The sequence below is a fragment of the Daphnia pulicaria genome, chromosome 1 (genome assembly GCF_021234035.1).
Source record: "Daphnia pulicaria isolate SC F1-1A chromosome 1, SC_F0-13Bv2, whole genome shotgun sequence".
Classification (NCBI taxonomy): Eukaryota; Metazoa; Arthropoda; class Branchiopoda; order Diplostraca; family Daphniidae; genus Daphnia; species Daphnia pulicaria.
Genome location: NC_060913.1, coordinates 26,838,929 through 26,859,528, shown reverse-complemented (window position 1 = coordinate 26,859,528; position 20,600 = coordinate 26,838,929). Strand labels below are relative to the sequence as shown.

Below are 20,600 nucleotides of genomic sequence, written 5' to 3'. Positions count from 1 at the left end.
CATTCTTTCGGAGAAAATTTTGCATCAGTGTATTCTTTGGATGCTGAGTCAACCGGAAGACGAAAATTCGTTCGAGTGTCTGTGCGTATTATTGACTACGACAGGTAAAGAAATCGAATATGGAATCCCAACTTCTGCTGGCAATTCAGCCAAGAAATTCCAAAAAAAGGTTTGTCTATAGGTTTCCACTCCGATATATCGCGCAAATTCAATTATACCTAACCTCATTTTATTTCTTAATAAGTCTTCGACGTCGACGCAGCTTATCCGCAAAAAGATGGATTTGTACATCGCTACTCTGGAGTCCATTGTGAAAAATCAAACAGTTTCGGAGCGCATCCTTTCCATGATCCAAGATGTTGTTGATCTACGCAAAGGAGGCTGGTCTATCACAGTCTGGCATCAATTTTGATAATCACTACAAAGGTTTTTAGCAGTTTTTACTAGCTGTCGAAATTTTCTTCTGAAATTAGAAAAACTTTACGTATAAGAGTGGCTTTTGTAATCGAAACTTGTTGCTTTGGAAAGTGTTAAAAGTCTTTTCAATCATTTGAACCCTTTTTCTTCATAGACAGAAATAATCAATTTATGAATTTAGTAGAGTCCAATAGCCAATTGATAGAGAACATTTTCCGCTGGAGGCATCGACTCGAGGTATTTTGAATGGTCATCATTTTTTGAGAATAATTGGTCCAGCGAGGCGGCACACAATTCAAGCACATAATACCTAGAAATATTTGTTTTACAAGGGGAATTTGTAAGCCTTTGATTTTGGTTCTTTGTTAACCATTTCTTGTCTTTATTTGCCTGTATGGTGGGTCCTCCTCGATGTGTAACAGTTTGACGACATTCGGATGGTTTAATCTCTGCAGTTTTTCTCTTCGTGAATGTCGTTTGACTTTGGATAGTTTGATTCGCTTGACCGCCACCTTTTCGTTACGAAACTCCCCTAGAAAAACTTTACCGTAGTCACCTCTTCCTAAAATTTTCTCTTTGTCAAATTTGTTAATAATCCGATTTGAAAGAAGACTTCCTTCCGATTTAAAAATTACTGCCGAACTTAAAGTTGCTCTGTGGCATTTTCTTTGTTTTTCTTCCTGCTGAAATGGATGCATTTATTAAGAATAATTTTCTTCTTAAACAGCATTATTTGTAATATAGTGCTGTTATACCGATTAGTTATACCCAGATTTTGTCGAGTTTTTTAACGACATCCGATGAACTAATTCGATCCACTGGGTTTGCTGTCAGCATTTTCTCAATAAGTTTACGTAAATCGTCCTCCTTGATTTCTATTGGCGTCGATTAGAATTGTTTTAAATTCCTCTAATTATTAGAGTAGCTCTTCGTGTAAAAGAACTCGACTTACTTTACAACTGTATTCAGGTATATAAGTTGGTCTCTACGTATGTTTTGTTTTTCTTGTCTCTTTTTTATTTTTAAATTTCATGTAAAGTCCGTGAAAAGACAATTCTAAACTTGCGCTTTTGTGTAACGACAAGATGCCGAAATGGAAAGATAACGGGCTGTGTTAAATGCATTACTGACCAACGTTCTGCCACATGCTGTGCCCAGTGTGCCGATCGCATTTCTTTGAGTCATCACAAGGTATAATTATAATATTACAGTGACGGCAATTGTTATTAATATCAAATCCTTTGTTTAGAAACTGGCTTCCACATTTGTTTCTTTACCAAAGGATACTTCGCATGAATTTGGAAATATCTCAAATGACGTCCAGGTCCAGCGACGCCAAGACGCTCGGAGGTGCCGCCTCTCTCATCGCCTCTTCTCCGTCCTCTCACCAACAGCAGCAGCAGACGGGCGGTGGCGTTGGCAAATTGTTGGCCCAGGACAAATTCTCGTGTCAGAACCGATTCGTCGTCCTGTGCATCGAAGCCACCAGCCAAGGGGTGGCCACTGGTGGCAGTGGGCGGGTGAAGCGGACGGCCGAGCACATCATTTCGGAGGATCACTACCAAGCCCACCTTCAGTCGCTCTTTTAACTTGTTAATTTGTCGTGTTCCAGAAATCTCTCGCACGCAAATTTTTGATTTCATTTGAAAATGATTTGCCAAAAATGACCCACGAGTCGGCCAAAGACCCGAAGGTACTTCTTTGTCTCTGCATTTCCTTTTTTTTTAAAATGTTTTTCTAAACTTGGGCAGCTTTTGGGGGGGGAATAAAAAACAATCCGACGACAATTGACCCAAAATGTCGTCGTTGGCGATTTATATATTTTTGAATTTATACCCCTTCCTTGTTTTTCTCTCGCCCCCCGAGGAATGATGAGATTGTCTGTGTGTGTGTTGCATCAGTCACAAAATGTGTTCTGCGTCCAAAGTCTTTGATACAACACGTATATAGCAACTACCAATTACCCTTGTTAGATGTCGCTGGCATCGCTTTGTTTTCTTGTCACGTCAAAAGTTCTTGCTGCTTTTCATGCTGCTTTCTTCGTGATTTTCTTTATCTTTATTGGAATAAATTCAACGCCGTTTAAAATGTAAGTTTCTCTCATTCTGATTCTTTTACTGTATAGTTTATTTTTATTGCTTTGTCTTGTCTTGTTTTCTATTTGCAATTCTATTTTATACTCGACGACTTCTTTTCTTAAATTGTCTACTAATAATACTTGCTTTAAACTCTGTTCTGTGTCTGCGTAATAATTCCTTAATCAGGCCCTTCTGGCGAGTCGCAAACGAAGTGTCAAAAAAGATAAAACTTAAAAGTTTCCTTCATCGTAGCCTTTGATCATTTTCAGCTGTCAAAATAGTCAGTTTCAGTTACTTTGCAGCTTGGTTTGCACATCCCTGTAAACATTTTTTGGCAGTTTATTTGTGGTAACTGACGATAACTATTCCACCAACAAAGCTCACTTGTTAGATTTTTAATTATGTGTTTTTATTTTCTACTTCCGGTTTTCTCATTTCTATCAGTAGTTCAGTAAATATTCATCTGACACACAAAAGAACCACATATTCGTGATCTTCGTCAAATTTGTGGTAAAGTTCATTTTTTCTTTTGTACGTACGCGTACTTCCGGTTTTGAGAATGTTCCTGAACTATGGTTCAGGAAAATTCTCCATTTTGGCCAAATTTTGAATTTCGTTTAAATCACACCTAATCGACCCCAAATTTCACGTAGATCACGAATATTTAGTTTATTTTGATGACAGCTCAATGGTTAAGGCGCTATCGCTTACTTCCGGTATACTTCCGGGAAATTTGCATAAAACTAACAAGTGAGCTTTGTTCTCTGTACTAATCTCAAGATTGAGTGCTAGGTTGTAGCTATTAAAAATGCGATTTTCAAGTTTTGTGAGCATCTTAAGTCCAGTCCTTGTTAATGAGCTTTTAGGCGTGTCTAATAGATGGCGTGTTAATTGTTTGTGTCAGTTTTGGGCTTATGGCGGTTTGCTGTCAAGAGTTAAGCTATCTTTTCTTCGAAAATTACCAATGTAAATTACAGGTAAATTCGAGTGATTTCATCTGTAAATTGTCGATGATGTGTTCTATTCCGTGACTTAATGTATCTCATCAACTTACAGGAGAAAACGTGTTGAAAGGGTCGTGCAGCTTACTGCTGTGTGTTCAAAATTATTGTATTCTACTGAAGGTGGCATCAAAATGAAACAGGTAACAACCATTACTAGCTTTATTAATACAGTATTGCTGAAACATATATTCTTCTCATCTTTTATTAGGATTCATCATAATGGTCTGCTGTTTGTATTGGACTTGCTAAATCGCCAATCCCAGCCATGTCCCAATTTTGAGTGTACACTACTAACTGTTTAATTATTTCTAGATCATAGACGCCAAGCACATTGATGACAAAAACTATAAACAAGGTGACTAATTGTTTATTTTATTTACAGGTTCTTCATTACAGGTTTCTAACACATTGGCATGACAGATTCTATGAGAAGTCATATTTAGAAGGAAAAGGACAAGGACCATACAGTCAACAAGGTCCCTTGTTTGCTAACCCGTTGGCTGCTACCCTTCAATCTCCCTGTTTACTTCCTTACACAGGTCCTATTGATTTGAGGTATTACTTTCTTTCGCTACAACCTCATTTGAATTTTATTGTCATCAAATTAAATGATCATTCTGCTTTTACAGGGTAACTCTTTCGTTACTGATGACATCAACTGTTGTAAACTGACGAGAGAATGCTGCAATTCAAGACTAGTGCATTGTGTTGTTGTTAGATAAATGGCAAGTGCATATCTGGGCTCCCTTTTTTTCTGTGGCCCCGTTTCCCTAACTAACCACTAACCAACGCCCGCCGGTGGTCGCTCACCCGCTGTGAAACCAGGAGGAGGGGAGGGCTCTGGTCGAACGGGGACTTGGAAGGCGCATGATCCGATGAAAACTTTTGGAGGGTCATGAGTCTAACCCGGAAGCCTAGTATGACTACATCTCCCCGGAAAAACTTGCCTCGTACTTCTCTCTTCTTCTTGGTCCAGATACATATCTCTGTGGGCCGTAGACATTTCCTATAACAGCATGTGCGAGTTAAAACAAAGCAACCCACTACCCAATGAAACAAATAGCCATGGTTTATTTCTTGTGAAAATCTCCGTCAGTCAAGTTACAAAGACGATGTAGATTTCCGCAAAACTTAACCACCGCTTTTTGTCTCATTGCCGCAGCGGTGGTGGCGGGTTGCGTTTAAACTCGTGCAGTAGTAATCCGTCTTGAACCGGATGCTATGTTTATTATATTATTGAACAATTTAAAAGGAAAATAAAAGTTAATTTATATAGTGTTTTTTTTTATTTATTACAGATATAACATGGTTAAAGTTTAACATTGGTTTATAGGGTTAAGGGTATAGATTTAAGGGTTGGTAGCTGTACATTTACAGGGTTTGAAGGATTGGAAGGTGTATATATTTTTGGGGTTAGGAGATTAATTGGTAGGGATACAAATTGGTTGGGTTATAAATTAACGAAATTTTTATCCAAACTTGAAATATCTCCCTCCAACATCCACCTTTATACTTTCCCAACCCCAAAAACATGTTTATTATTTGTTTGACATAAACATATTCCCATATTTCTTTTTTGTTTCTTCTTAACATATTAAAGCACTACATTGATACAATGCCAATTTAATAAAGTAATAATGCAACTTCGGTAACACGACACCAGCACGGCCAATTGAACTTGATGCAGAAAGATCTATCACCAGCATAGGCTGCAACAACGTACCACAGTGGACAGCAACTACGCGATCATACACGTTTAACCTGTAACCAAAATCAGCATCAATGGAAATGCTGTCTGAAAAGACAAATTAATGACACTTATATGGTTTAGATACACAAAATATTCTGAAAACAATATATGATAGCTTTAGTTGAAACAAAAACAAAATGTGTGATTTAAACTACAACAAAGAAGAAAGAGAAGCTAAGATTTAACTGAAGGTTAATCCTGGTTTTAAAAAATCAATTACTATCAAGCAGTAAATTCTCGCGATAATAACAAAAATGAAACAAGTATAGGTAAACTATGAAACCTCTCTGTGTCAGTAAGCAAGCTTTTTAAATCAGCCAGACAATTAGAAAGTCAAAGTTGATTGAAATAATTACTCCAGTTGTTCATGTTTCTTCATTTGACGAAACACACAGCAGTACAAGTAGCAAGAGGAACACCCTTTCCAAGCTGGCTACATCAAATCCATGTGTACATTGGACAGCAACGACGAAGCTCAAACTTTACCAGACTGTCTATCACAAAAAGAAAACTCGATTACTATCAGGGACACGGCAGTGTCTCAAATGACAAAAACCAAAATGACAAAAGTTAAAGTTAACTACACAATCCTTCGGAATAAATGTTTCTAAGGATCCTACAGCTAGCAAGCTTTTTCAAGGTAGACAACTAAAGTTCTACAACAGGAAAGTTAAGACATAGTCACCAACTAACTAAGTCTGACAGTTAGAAAAATGAACATAGTTGCCTGATTTGTTCTGAAGTGTTTCTTACAAAACGCCAACTCTCCTGCCATTGACGTCCTCTCAACATGAAAAAAAAAGGGTTACATCATTCAACCGGATGAAAAAAGAGAGACTCACTCGTTCCTTGGCAGCAGCTGAATGAACGCTTCCGTACGAAATCAGGAACGCAGCGGTGAGGAACATCAACAAGTTGGCCATCATATTCTCATCACCTGGTCTCTTCCAACTAGTTTGCTGAGATCGTTGTGCAAATCTCGACACTCGGCCGGCAACTGAACACGTGCAGACTAGAGTCGTAGGCTTTTTAAACCTATCCTCGATGGTGACTACCTGGATTAGTGCCGGGCAAACAAAAAACACGTACTAGGCTGCTGAATATGTGAGTAGTATACAAGAGTCTTGTGTTACAGGAGGAGGAGGTCGCTGCCAAAGTCTTTTACAAAAAGAAGAAGAAGATTCCGACGTTTTTCTCTCTCCCCTCTGGAGGTCGCAAACCCCCCGCGCTCTTACTCTCTTCCTTCCTCTTTTAAAGTCAACGTGGCGCAACCAAATACGCCCATCGTCGTTAAGGTGCAACGACATGTGATGTTTTTAACGATCCCAATTCAATATATGCAATATCTTGTGTGGCTGAACGGAAACCCAGACTTCTCGATATCGTCACCAGACCGGAATCGTTACTGCGACAAAAATTGAAGTGAAAATTAAAAAAAAATATGCAAATAAGTAAGAAATGGCGTTGGGAGTACTTCATTCTCCTTTTTTTGTTTCACGTGACGCCATGGAATTGTGTGAAGGTGATGAAAGTCACGCTGGATCAAACACGCACTACAACCATGGCTTCCTAATTCCCAAGATCACGGCCAGGGAGGGGAAAGCGAATGATATACATGCCAGGCACATAACGTGAGTAATCCATCATTATTATGGGCAACGGAATCAACACGAAAGACGGGAAGAATTGTGGGCTCTGTCACTTAATTCCTGCGTCAGTTTAGAGTTGACTTTTGACTGAAAACAACATTGCAATAAAAAACTAGAAACTTCCCAAGTTAAAAATAATAATCTCAATCAAATTACCATTTCAGAAAACATTCTTGCAGCTAAGCTTCAAAGTCTTACTTATACACTTCTCGAAAACACCGCCTGCATAGACTGCATGCTGATGCATCACATTATCACCATGTCCTGCTGGGAAAAAGAAAAATCATTAAATAACATATAAACCTGTACCAGATGTAAAATATAAAACATGTTAAATGGAAGAAAAGAGACAAAATAATCTTGGCAAGATTAAATTAAAATTTAGATCAATTCAGCAGCAGCAAATTCTTAAAATCACAAGACAAGGTTACAAAATGGAGTTGGTGTTCTAGTTTAATCTAAAAGAAAGTTTCAATTCAGCACAAGCTTATCAGTGAGACAAGTCTTTTTTCTTAAAACTCTATACCCACTACAACATTCTAATTAGACCTCAAATTACCATTTCAAGATGTATTTTTTGTTGTTACACTTCTGGTAACACTTCACCACTTCAGGATGACACCAGCGATGTAGACTGCTTCCAGAAGCTGCAGAACTCCCTTTCACCAGCTGGCTGCAAGTCTGCAACACAGCCACCTGCATGACATCAATGAAATTCAGACTTTGCTACCTTATCATATTCGTCAATAGATAAGGAAAAGGCTAACCTTAACCTTAACTAATAAAATTAAGGCAAATTTGTACATATAGTAGCTGAATGGGATAGCGCTTACTTGTGTTTGACATAAGAAAATGCTTACCTCTTTATTTAGCTTTCAAGTACTTGATTACCCAATCAGATTTTCTCTTTTCATCACATTTGCCATAGTAGAGACCCTCTCAAAGACGCAAATTCATGCAAAGGCAGTTACCACGTGGAGAAAGGCAAGATCTTCGACATGCTTCAACAAATAGATTGAAGTAGATTAGCAAAAGGACTTTCCGAAAAGTGCAAACTCTTAAGATTCACTTACTTGTTTTAAATGGTTCACTTTCGGTTCAGCTTGGTCGAATGGCGTGGATGTACCTCATCTTGTGACGAAACGTGCAAAATACAGGAAGAGCAAGAGACGACATTATGGGAAATTGTACGGCAGGCCACGTAATCAAACGGAATTGCCAAGTATAAATTCCAGTACACGTTACCTGTAAATTCACCAAATACAAAATTTCATTTTTTAAAAATAACCTTGTAGAATAAAGCAGAAAATGTCAGGAAAGATAGTATCCCGCAATCACTAGAGTAAACATTCTCGTACAGCGTCTCGAAGTCCAAAGGAATTAGGAAACTAAGAAAGAATTTAAATGTCTCAGACTCTCAGTACCTCAGTACTATGAATAACAATGTAAACAAACCCCTAACATCCCTCTAAAATTCCGAATAGTTCAACCCCTAAACACTTTAATCCCTATACACACTGAAATATTTAGCCACCTAGTGACAGTCTTTGCATCCAAGATTCTGGATCGAGAGCACGAGAGGTAGTGACGTGTGAAGGAATTGACTAGAAGTTCCGAGTTCGTACTCGTAATATAATTCGTATTTCAAGCCACATGTAACATCGGATTTCAATTTTTAAACAATTTTAAAGCTCAAGTTTATCCATTAGAAGGGTTAAGTGACGCATGCGACAAGTAAAACTCTTCGATAGCAGCAACGTCTTCCGAAAGAATAGTTTCCTTTGCTTCCAACTCGTCAGGAGCCCATTTCTCAGATCTTCGTTCCGCTAACTCCATGTTCCTTTCGAGAGCAGATCCCTCTTTTGGTTTGAATTCCGGAAAGGGAACTTCTGGTCCAGCCAGGATACGTTGTTTGTGTAGATTCCATAGCCCGTTAAAGTGCATCTTTGTCACTGGGTCAAGATTGTCGATCACTTCACCCCGCATCAATGCTGCTATGTTGGCGTAAATTGCTCCATAGTCGACCCTTCCGACTGGAGACGGAGCTGAGTATGTTCCAGAGTGCAGTTGGAAGTGAAGTGGTACATTTGCAGAAAAGTCAACACCTTTCATCTGGCGCAGTTCTTCAATTTTGGTATTCAAATAATTTCCCAAGCAGGTTTCTTCCGGTCTTCTTCAAATTGAGTGAATATACAGTTTGGTTGGGAAATTGGTCCGCCAACTTCGTGAAATCTCCATCAAAACCGATTTTAAAGATGGAGAGGAGTCTTTCTTGTTCTTCTATGCTCCAATCTCCAAATCCTTTTTTCATCTCTGGGACAGGACATATTGTGGCAGAGGACTGTGCTGCATTCTACAAACAGCATGTGTAAAGGATTAATGGTGGTTAGACAGCGGACACAAATTTCCTTATTTACCTTGTAAAAACAATTTCCTTCTTCGACAACAGAATTATTGATTTCCACAACATCAACAATTTAGGAAGCACTCTCCTATCTCCCTGCCCTTTCTTCATTGGAAGAGTGACTTTCTGCTGCTGTTCCTGCTTCACGAGAAAATAAATTCCTCCTTTTTGCTCTGTTGTCTATCCATGAACTGTTTTCTTTCCAACACCGAATCTAAGGAACACAAATTAATCACGGTTAATTATGACAGCTTGACAAAAACTTTCATGAACCAGTAGAATAATGTTACGTTATGAGAAAATGAATTCAGACAATGTAGAATGCAGCACAGGCCTCTGCCACAATATGTCCTGTCCCGGAGATGAAAAAAGGATTTGGAGATTGGAGCATAGAAGAACAAGAAAGACTCCTCTCCATCTTTAAAATCGGTTTTGATGGAGATTTCACGAAGTTGGCGGACCAATTTCCCAACCAAACTGTATATTCACTCAATTTGAAGAAGACCGGAAGAAACCTGCTTGGGAAATTATTTGAACACCAAAATTGAACAACTGCGCCAGATGAAAGGTGTTGACTTTTCTGCAAATGTGCCACTTCACTTCCAACTGCACTCTGGAACATACTCAGCTCCGTCTCCAGTCGGAAGGGTCGACTATGGAGCCATTTACGCCAACATAGCAGCATTGATGCGGGGTGAAGTGATCGACAATCTTGACCCAGTGACAAAGATGCACTTTAACGGGCTATGGAATCTACACAAACAACGTATCCTGGCTGGACCAGAAGTTCCCTTTCCGGAATTCAAACCAAAAGAGGGATCTACTCTCGAAAGGAACATGGAGTTAGCGGAACGAAGATCTGAGAAATGGGCTGCTGACGAGTTGGCAGCAAAGGAAACTATTCTTTCGGAAGAAGTTGCTGCTATCGAAGAGTTTTACTTGTCGCATGCGTCACTTAACCCTTCTAATGGATAAACTTGAGCTTTACATTGTTTAAAAATTGAAATTCGATGTTACATGTTTGGCTTTGAAATACGAATTACAACGAGTACGAACTCGGAACTTCTAGTAAATTCCTTCACACGTCACTACCTCTCGTGTTCTCGATGCAGCACTTGAAAAAATGGCGGATTCCTTCTACGTCACGCTGACGCTCTGTCACCTGGTGGACCGTGGACATACTTTTATTACGACAAGGCGGGACACCCAGCTGGTGGCGTCGTTGTCGTAATTTGAACCAGGAAATAACTAGGTAGCTTATTACCTCGATCAGAATTCAGTGATAAAATTAAAACACACACAACGCACGAAGCGAGGGATCTTTTGACTACATTCGATAAACTTTTTTCTGTTATTCTTTTCTTTTCTTCTTCAATCACCAAATTTAAACTTTTTTCTGTTATTCTTTTCTTTTCTTCTTCAATCACCAAATTTCAAACAGTTTCGCTCTCTCGCTCACATTGGAATCGAAAACGAGAAACATTTTTCCAATTTTCGTCTTTAAAATAAATTTATTAATTTTTTATAAAAAACAAAATCGAAACAAACATCATAGCATTAAAAAAACAAAACAATTGAAACGGTAGCAAAAAAAATAAAATCAAGGGTTAAACACAATAAAAAATCCAAATAATTCCAATTTTAAAGGAATTTGTTTTGTTTTTTTCTTTTGTTTTCTTGTGTTGTATCAAAGACTTTGAACGCAGAACACATTTTGTGACTGATGCAACACACACAGACAATCTCATCATTCCTCGGGGGGCGAGAGAAAAACAAGGAGGGGTAAAAATTCAAAAATATATAAATCGCCAACGACGACATTTTGGGTCGATTGTCTTCAGATTGTTTTCTTATTCTGTCCGTGTAAAAAAACCTGTTGACGTATGCACATGGGAGAGAAAGGAAAGGAAGGGCTAAAGACTACATCATCAGAAAATGGAAGGAAAATTGAAAGGCAGCGAAAATATAAAAGAACGCGAGCTTCTTCTTCTCTTCCGGCCGACTGCACACACCTCCCACAATAGCCGCCGAGCCAATGAAACTGAATTCTGAACTGAAATCTGATCCCGAATGCTGGGCAATTTCACTGTAAAAGAAGAAAAACAAAAGCTCCCGAAAGGAGGTGGTTGCTTCTTCCCCCCACCAACATTTCGGTGCTGGATTTTTTTGTTCCATAGAAAAAACGGACATGCGCGTCCTGTACAGTTTCTTCTGCGCCCGCGTGTTTGTATAATACGGCAGCAACAACAAACGCCCCAGAAATGACACATCGACCATTTCTATTCCCCCCCCCACTCCTTTATCCTCATCCCCATCACATCACGCCCTATAAACTGGAGCCATTTAGGTGTTTTTACTTTCGTAACCGCTGCGTCAATTCACGACCGTCTTTTTTCGTTTTTCAAAAATGTGTGACGGTGAAAAAATAGGTAAAGCAATGGCAGCAGGTGTGTGTTCTGCTGCTGCTGTGTGTGAAAAGAGGGGCTGCCTGTGGCTTTCTCAAATGCTGGGTGTGTGTGAGTCAAAACACACAAAAAACTTAAATGGCGACCTGGGGAGGTATGCAGCACCTGCTGTTCCTGCTATGAAAACATTACTGGGAAGGAATCGTTGCCCACTAGCTGGCTTTAGAATAGGAAAATTTGAAATTGGTAGCGTTCAGAATGTTGACTGGCTTTCCAGAAACGGGGAAAGAATAAATGACAAGAAGAAAAATAAACACGACTGATTGTTATCTAAAGTCAGTCAAGCTCACCTTGTTCAATGTAGTGTGCCATTCCGAAAGTGGGAACCTGCAAAAGCTGCAAATGCACAGAAAAGAAAAGAAATCAACATTAAATGCCAGGCATGTACACAACTAATGAAATGAAATCAAGTCTGTTGGAAATTTACCAGGTGCCGAATTGCTCAGTATGCGTGACCAGATTCTCTGCGGCACAAAATGCCAAACAATCAAACTGACGTAAAGTTAAAAGATCGAGATCACCGTTTTCTGTGGCCTCACAAAACAAAGGGGGGGAGGCCGACAGCTTTTTTCCTATTTTATTTCCTCACTTCTCTAACAAGTGGCCGACGACCACTTTTTTTACTCCTAGCCGAGACTGCTAAACAGCAACCCTTACTTTGCGCATCTCCCAAGAATTTTATTTTTCCGTCAATAAATATAAAAGCGCCTCGAGGGCTGGAAAGGAACTAAAAAATATAGAAAAAAAAAACAAAAATAAACAGGAACTATATTCTTACCGTTACGTGTGTGTGTATGTATATCTGTCAAAACCACCAAATGGGAAAGAGAAAAAGGGATTTTGATTATGAGGTTTACCGACATTGGATTGAAAAGACTGCTTGTGACGTCAAAGACTTGATATTCTTCTTTTCCCAAGGTAATAAAGAATGTTGGCTAGCTCTGAAATTCAAATTACTACCACCGAGTTAGTAGTCGAGTCTGGTTAGTCGTCTGATTAGCGCAGGAACCCAATGACATGTCGGACATTTGAAATTTCTCGGAAAAAATGTTTCACCTGCTGTTTTTCATTTCGGCCAATACCGTGAAACCCGAAACTTAAGTTTTTAATTTGATTCCGTTGCCTGAAAAATCCAAGGTTCATTCGATACTTTTGTTCTCCATTTTATTGGATTAAATTAATCACATTTCTGTATTTCCCGCACACGCTCGAATGATTTCAATTGCGAAACATAGAATCGCGATAGATGCATAGAAATCGCGAGTGTCGACACGAATGGACACGAACGTGGAATGTTTACAGACACTCTCAAAACTGAAGAGAACTTCTAAATAGAAAAAATCCGGTACAAATATTACGTTTGATAAAATTACACACGCAACGGCAAGATGGCTTGAGAAATTATGGTTTATGGTGTCGCTGGTACTGCTGAGCTGGTACTGCTGAGCTGGCTCTAATTGGTCTTCCTTATCCGGCTGATTACGGCTGACAATCACGGCTGCTGGACCTGCCTTGATCGATAGACAATTAGACATGGTTCGACTTTTGGCCTCGCTTTTGGCCCTGCCAGCGACTCTGATTTCTCTTGACGGGCCGCTTTACCTGGGCTGGAGAACCAGCAGGAGAGGCGTCGAGGCGGAGTAGGCGCTTTATTGACGCTGAACGAAGCGCTCTTGTTGGGCTTGGCCGTCACCACTGGCGAGGTGGGAGACAGAAGACCCGACAAAGTCTCCAATATGATTGCACACACGCCATAAATAGTTAGAGGTTGCATTAGTCCTGAGATTAGACAATCAGACTATGTGATTTTCCAAGGATGTTTGTTTGTCACATGCTTTAGTATGAAGTCTGGTTCATCATTCTAAATGGTAGCAAGTATGACTTTTGAATTTTCGTCAATACAAAATATACCAGAATTTTCATATCATGACTTATTGAAAGGGACGAGCTCTTGGTTGACGGTACTGAGGCCAAAATAGCTCGAATTCCACCAGCGTTCATGGATATGGGGTAGGAGTTTATTGAAAACAAAATCCGTTCCGGTTGACTTCCAAATTCGACTAAAAAATAAACTGTAGCCTATACCAAATGAATAGGCTATTACGTTATATATGAAGTCCGAATGAATATGCAAAACGAACATCTAAAACTGCAAACCTAAAAATAAAATCATAAGTACTATAGACATTCCTTCCGACACCACTTGAGGACATTTCAATCCGCATTTTTCAACGGACTTGAATTGAAGAATGATTCGGTTACGGAAGAGGCTCAATGACATAAGACACCCAATACACTTCTCGAAATTTTTATTTCTTACGCGTCACGCAAGTGTTTCTGTTACTGAGCGTAACACGATCAGGCTTATCCATAATGAAATTATGAATCCCAATCAAGTAGAATGGGTAGAATAGGGCGCCCTAACCCACTCAACCACCCGGTACCCATTCATTCTGTAAATAGTAGCCTATTTACCATATCTGTTGCAATTTCATCATGATAATAGAGATTTTGAGTGGGAAGGAATTAGAGAGAGAAGAAAATTAATTAGATTTTTCTTTGAATTTATCTGTAAATTTTTTTATTTTTTTTTCTGCTATTAAATAAAAGCTGGACTCTTTTACCCAGGCGATGCATGTGGTTGACATCCCAATTATCCCATGCATCCTATGGTACATGGTTCGAATCCTTACAACTGTCAAACTTTTTTTCGATTCAAATTTTAATTAAATTGTTATTTTTCATGGTTTATTAATCTAATGATGATAGAATTTGTGATTATTTTATGGTCTAATGATAACTTTTCTTATCTTTAATAGAACCAATTAAGTCCGATATACCTTCAGTGAGGCTGTGAAACAATAGGTCTATCTGTTATTTTGATTTGAAGCCGACATTTTTACCTTAGCATTGACCTCTGCAGAACTCTCCGAAAAGCTATTTTAAGACATTAGAAATGGGTTAAGGCCGTTTAACTTCCGAGCCATCAAAATGCTTTATAAGTATCTTTATAGGCCTATACGACAGCATAATCGTAACTCTGTTTCGTTAGATTATTAACATTTTGCCTTGCCATGCAGCGCACCGTGGGTCAGCACAACTAAAATGCCTTATATATAACTCGCATTTACCAACTAATACGGCAAAGGCTCGGTTTTAAAAAGGCAATAAAAAATTGTTTTCCCGTCATAACCTAAAAACTCGGAGCCTCAAGAAATAGGTAGCGCCCTTTTTCGTCCTTATTTTCACAGGAAGGCAACTGCGTCCTCATAAATGAGAAAATAAACATTCAACTTAAAATTAGTCAAACATAATCGTCTTACCAAGTCGACATTCTAATTGAACCCGCTGAATGCATGGCTCTACGTGTTGGAGCCAATAAAACTCTATGCGCTTTTCGTGTTCGAATCCACAGTGTGCGGAGACTCTGTTATTAAACATTTACAAATCCTTTGCCGATTTTAAATAAAAAAATTAGAGAAAGAGGACTATTTAAGAAAAAAAAAAGTAAAATTTGTAATTTTCAGTTTCTGCGGGAGGAAACAAACAGATCAAGCTTAGATTGTAGAGCTTGTAATTCATTGTCCTTAATGGCCTGCTGAATACTTTTAAAGAAGTTGATGTAGTGATGAAGATTGTGCCTGTAAAAAGGAAATAAAAATAAGTATGTCGAACGGCAATGAAAGCAGCTATAGTAATTAGTACATCATTATCAGGATAGGCCCTTGAAGTTCACCCGTTGCGGTCAAATGGTGAACGTAACTTCGCGAATACTTGCGGCAGCTATAGCATGAGCAGCCTTCTAATAAAGGTCTGGTGTCACTGAAGTATCTAGTGATTATTATGCCAATTACAATTAGGTATGTGAAAATCGAGAAATTTAGAAGCAATTGGCTTACATTTTGTCTTTAAGAATTATTTCGTAGACTCGATCCACTGCTTCGTCATTGCTGTTATCATCTGCAAGTTTGGCAACTTTTTGGTCCGTTGCAACTACTGCTGGGGCTTTCACGCTTGGCAATGTTTCTGTTAATTAAAAAATGACTACATGAATATATGCAGGCACAGTAGAAAAAAACAAAGTGATTATTATACTCTTTTGACAGTGAATTAGGAAAAACCAACGCACCCCATCGTTCTGCAACTAGCCACGGAAACGTTGCATCAAAAATATCAATGCCTGTTTTAAAGATTAAGACTTATTAAGAACTTTGGCCAGATTCGAAGATTTAAAACCCTTACCCTTAGATACGAGTTTCAGTAGCACGATTAGGTGTAATGGGTCCATGAAATGCTCGAGGTAGATTTTCCGGAAGTGAACCCTGTAATTAAAAACCCCAAAATTGCTTATTCAATCTGAATGTGTTTCACGGCTAGCTCTCTAGTGTCTGCCAAGACAAGAATGATTGATAACGTACTAAATTTTCCGTTAAAACTGGCTCCACGTCTTCCCAGAGTAAATTCGTGGCAGATTCTCCGTTTGTGTGGAATCCTTCGATAACATAACCAGATCCCCCCAGTTATACAAGATAACATGGGAGTGTCTTTTAAAACCTGGGGAGTGTAGAAAAAAAAAAACTGAAAATGTAATAAATTTTCTGTTTTTGAAAAAAGAAACACATGATGTTACTACATACATCAGACTTTTCTTTCAGGTCAGCACAAATACCAGCAAACTTGACAGTAACATCAACAGACTTTCGAACCCTTTTAGCTGAACTGCTTTGAGTTGTATCTCCATTGATCAACTATCGCTTGAAACATGTCTGGTTTCAATGCTTCAATGCAAGATATGTAAGTCTGGGGGTCAATAAGTTTCCTTCCACCTCTTGTCCTATAAAAAGATAAGATAGTTATCAGTAGCCAGAGCCAAAGAGTGCTCTAAATTAAAAATTGGCATCACTAAAAATTTTGTTAAGGTGGATTATTAGGAACAGCAGAGTAAAAAAGAAAGTTTTCCAGCATTTACCACAGAGAAATGAAGTTCTTTTCATGGTAGCCCTCAGGTGTTGCTGCAGTGCCAGAATCTTGCACAGACACATAATTTAAAAATATTCCTAAAAAGAAAGATTATATAATTCTTGATTCACTTTCAGGACAAAGTAGTCAAGATGCGATCATCCACACGACAAGATCAACAACCTTCAAACCTGCAAACTCAGCTATTCCTTTTCCGAATGCTTTCACATTTTTTGTGTGATCAACAAGCGTAACCAGAGGCATCTGAAGCATGTGGTGCCCAGTTGAAACCATGCATTTGTAAGAGATCATAGCTCAAATGTGGAACAGAAGCACCCTATGGTTAAAAAGATAATGACAGAATCACGTTAAAAATGCGTAACAACATTTGATCGTTGGTAGAAAGATAATCATACACGAGTGTGTAGCAAAAGTAATGGGATTTCGAATACAGCCTCTGGGATTCGAGCAAATTCCGTTAACGAGCCTAGTCTGGCACTGGATTCGGCCACCAAATATACAGCAAATTTCATATTATTAAACAAATCAGTTGCACCAGCTGTCACGCAAAAACCTATTCGAAACCAAATTATTTCACGCGAGTGGTCTCAAACACTGAACGACCAGTCGTAGCAGACGACAATTTTGTTGATTTGGATGAATACAATCGGCAGATGTCGTCGGCGCCAAATTCGATTGTCAGCATGACATTAGATCAATAAATCGTTTTGGTATGAATAATAGACGACAAAAGATCAATGAATGACTCGTACGATGGTAAGAAAAGATGCAATTCACGGTCGAGCGAGAAATTTGGGATTTAGACGTAATATCTTTACCAATGAAAGAAAAGTTATGCGGTCGTCTGGCCTGCAGTAGCGGTAAATCTTTTCAGTCGAACAGCCGCAAATAAGCTCCGACAATAATTCTGAGCAACCATTTATTCTCCGGTTTTCTTGCGTAGACAATTCTCAATGAAATATTGGACAAGTAATCGATGAGTATGCAATGGCAGGTTGAATTTATTAAAACACAGTTTAAGCCGAAACGATTTCAAGCAAAACACGTAGCATCGAATTTCAATTTTTTTTAAAATAAATTCAAAGCACAAGTTTATCCATTAGAAGGGTTAAGTGACGCATGCGACAAGTAAAACTCTTCAATAGCAGCAACGTCTTCCGAAAGAAGAATTTCCTTAGCTGCCAACTCGTCAGCAGACCATTGCTCGGATTTTCGTTCCGCGAACTCCATGTTCCTTTCGAGAGCAGATCCCTCTTTTGGTTTGAATTCCGGAAAGGGAACTTCTGGTCCAGCCAGGATACGTTGCTTGTGCAGATGCCACAGCTGGGAAAATTTCGTCATCGTCACTGGGTCAAGTTCCTCGGGCTCTTGACCCCGCATCAGTGCTGCTATGTTGGCGTAGATGGCCTTATAGTCGACCCCTTGGACTAGAGACGGAGCTGGGCGTGTTTCATGCAGTGACTGCAGTTGAAAGTGCAGTGCCATATTGTCCGAGTAATCAACACCTTTCATCTCGCGAAGTTCTTCTATTTTGGTGTCCAAAATCATTTCCCAATCAGGTTTCTTGAGAACGAAGAGAACAAACCAACACGTTAAATTTGTTACATTTGCTAAAAACTAAACTAAAACAGCCTGACTGACCTTATCTACTTCAGTTGTTTCAGGTTTCTTCTTATTTTTGGTCGGCTTGCTACGAGTCGAGGAGGTTATTAGTTTTTTGACTTCCTCGTCGGTGATGCAGTTCTCACTATGGAAGGCCGTCGGATCAAATGGGAGCCCAGTTATCTTCTGCGGACCGTTTGGCATCAACAAGACGGTGAACTTGAATTGGGCCACAATTTCATCTACAGTCGAGAAAATGACCACATTACTACTTATGCAGTTTTAATCAAGATTACTTCCTCCTCTACTCACTTGGCTCCTCGTAGAGAACTGGAAACGGTTCGAGCAATTTGTGGAAAACACACTCGGGGACTCCCACGCAAGCTTTCTGCTCGTCTTCCAGGTTACGAAGGCAGAACGGCATCGTGCCGCACTTCGAGTTGACTTCTATGAGAAGAGCACGGGAAGCCTTTACCTTTAATTCGCACGACTCATTGGTTTTTCTGAACACTGTTGTGTGAGTGTCCATCTCCTTAGCCTTTAGATAACAAGTCAATAATTAGAGATATTTTTTTTTATCAATAAATTTCGTGTTAACTTACCATTCCTTTTCCAGAGCTTACGAGAATATCAATAGCGTACACTTTGTAGAGTTCAAAGGTACTTTTTTCGTGCTCTTTACGCTGGTTTTCGCTTGGGTTCTCAATGATAGACGTTTCACCGTTGATCTCAAACTGCTTGAGCTGGTGGCTAAGCATTCCAATGATCGGTTTGCATTGGAAACCTTCAGCAACGGTTTGGACAACGTTGGTAACTGCTTGGTACTACAAAAATGAAACAGAATTTTGCACATTTTTATCAGGTGAAGAGAAAAGATTTCTTTCTTACCTCTGTACCAGATTTCATTAACCCGAAAGCAGCTTCAGAGGCAAAGTGAGCTGCCAGGAGAATGTCAGCTTTGCGGCCAGTTATTTGAGTTGATGGTGAACTGCCAACAACAACAGTGTGAGCCACAGACGCAATGAAGCCATCAACGTGAGCACCAAGATCACTAGATAAAAAGACAAATGATCAACACAAGATACTAATAGTGACTATATAAGGTGAAGTTTACATTTTAACAACATCACCGTCATTCAGTTCCACATCTGTGTCACTAGCCAAAGGAGAAAAATGGCAGACACAGTTGTTGACAGAGACACAGGTTGGGAAAGCAATGCCTTTCTTCACATCTGTTTCCTTCTTATAGACCTTGGCGGTTTCTTCATGGACAAGTCTGTCTCCCAGTGAGCAGAGATCTCGAACTGAAGCTCCTGCTAAACATTGGGCAATGACTCCTTTAATCACACCTGAAATAGGTTAGAAAAAATGTTGAATTTAAGCTATAATCTGAAGACCAATGTGAATTTAAACCAACTTACAATTAGAAATCTCGCCAGCCATCTTATATTTTTGTATAGCCACGAGATCTTCGGCGATGGTCTCTTCTTGTTCATCTGTATCTTTGTCTGCCATGTTATTCGGAATCATCACCCCATCCTTTGCCTTTGGGAATCAGAAGCTTATGTTAATTACAATTTCAACGAGAAAGTGGTTTTAGCTGTCTACCAACTAATACATGTTACATTGATTATAAAATTAAATGGCTAATTGGCTATCGCTATATGGTTTGGGCTTAACCATCTAAGTCTAGACATAGCCATTGATTCAAAGGGTTACACAACTTTTCTAGTGCCCGAGTGAATCTCTATCCCAGTAATAATGCACAAAATTTTACTCACTACACCTGAACAAGATGACCATTTAACACACAAACATGATGGTTACACATGAGGGTAATTTACTTTGAGGTATATACTTACTGCTTCACTCTGCATTACTTTATCCATGTTAGACATTTCTCTAAAATCTTTGTCACTTGAAACCAAAGATATGGAAGCTGACCCTGTAACAACAAGTTGCAAATAAAATGTATGTAGTGAAGTCAACCAAGTTTCCAGAAATAATAATGGTCTATACGTTTATGTGATACTGATTTCGTTGTTCAACACTGCTTTGATGCTTTGATTTTCGAACTTCTTGCTTCTTGTTCTTGCTTTCTTCTCAAATTCTCTTCCTCTCAGTATGGCAATGGCTGCTGGCTTGCTAGGTTGCCTTTTCTTTATAATTAAAATTATTAAACTTTATATTACAATTAAATGTAATGCAGTAAATGTAATTTCATGAGGATTATTTCTCATTTTAAAAATTG

General features: G+C 39.0%; 2 protein-coding genes, 1 long non-coding RNA gene and 1 pseudogene across 11 annotated transcripts in view; 1 reads left to right on the top strand and 3 right to left on the bottom strand.

The window, feature by feature from the left end:
- LOC124315050 (lysine-specific demethylase 4C-like) overlaps positions 1–20,600 on the top strand; it is a 291,933-nt gene that overhangs the window by 14,934 nt on the left and 256,399 nt on the right. The window lies entirely within an intron of this gene.
- Positions 5,971–8,735, bottom strand: LOC124319139. 5 transcript variants are annotated; one of them, XR_006912852.1, is made up of 8 exons: positions 8,323–8,735; positions 7,972–8,143; positions 7,790–7,899; positions 7,458–7,594; positions 7,055–7,162; positions 6,724–6,985; positions 6,092–6,654; positions 5,971–6,033 (listed from the first exon to the last, which is right to left on the bottom strand). It is a non-coding gene; the product is annotated as an uncharacterized LOC124319139 (long non-coding RNA). The 5 variants fall into 5 exon arrangements; XR_006912846.1 differs by lacking the exon at positions 8,323–8,735 and adding an exon at positions 8,257–8,319; XR_006912863.1 differs by lacking the exon at positions 8,323–8,735 and having other exon boundaries at positions 6,092–6,304; positions 6,383–6,654; positions 7,972–8,308.
- LOC124320696 lies at positions 15,265–17,259 on the bottom strand (annotated as a pseudogene).
- On the bottom strand, positions 17,743–20,473 carry LOC124315143 (proliferation-associated protein 2G4-like). Its single transcript, XM_046780602.1, has 9 exons — positions 20,369–20,473; positions 20,212–20,294; positions 19,771–19,894; positions 19,464–19,698; positions 19,238–19,400; positions 18,952–19,173; positions 18,662–18,887; positions 18,389–18,591; positions 17,743–18,310 (listed from the first exon to the last, which is right to left on the bottom strand). The coding sequence occupies exons 2-9, from the start codon at positions 20,245–20,247 to the stop codon at positions 17,840–17,842; spliced, it is 1,680 nt and encodes a 559-aa protein (XP_046636558.1). The 5' UTR covers positions 20,248–20,294; positions 20,369–20,473; the 3' UTR covers positions 17,743–17,839.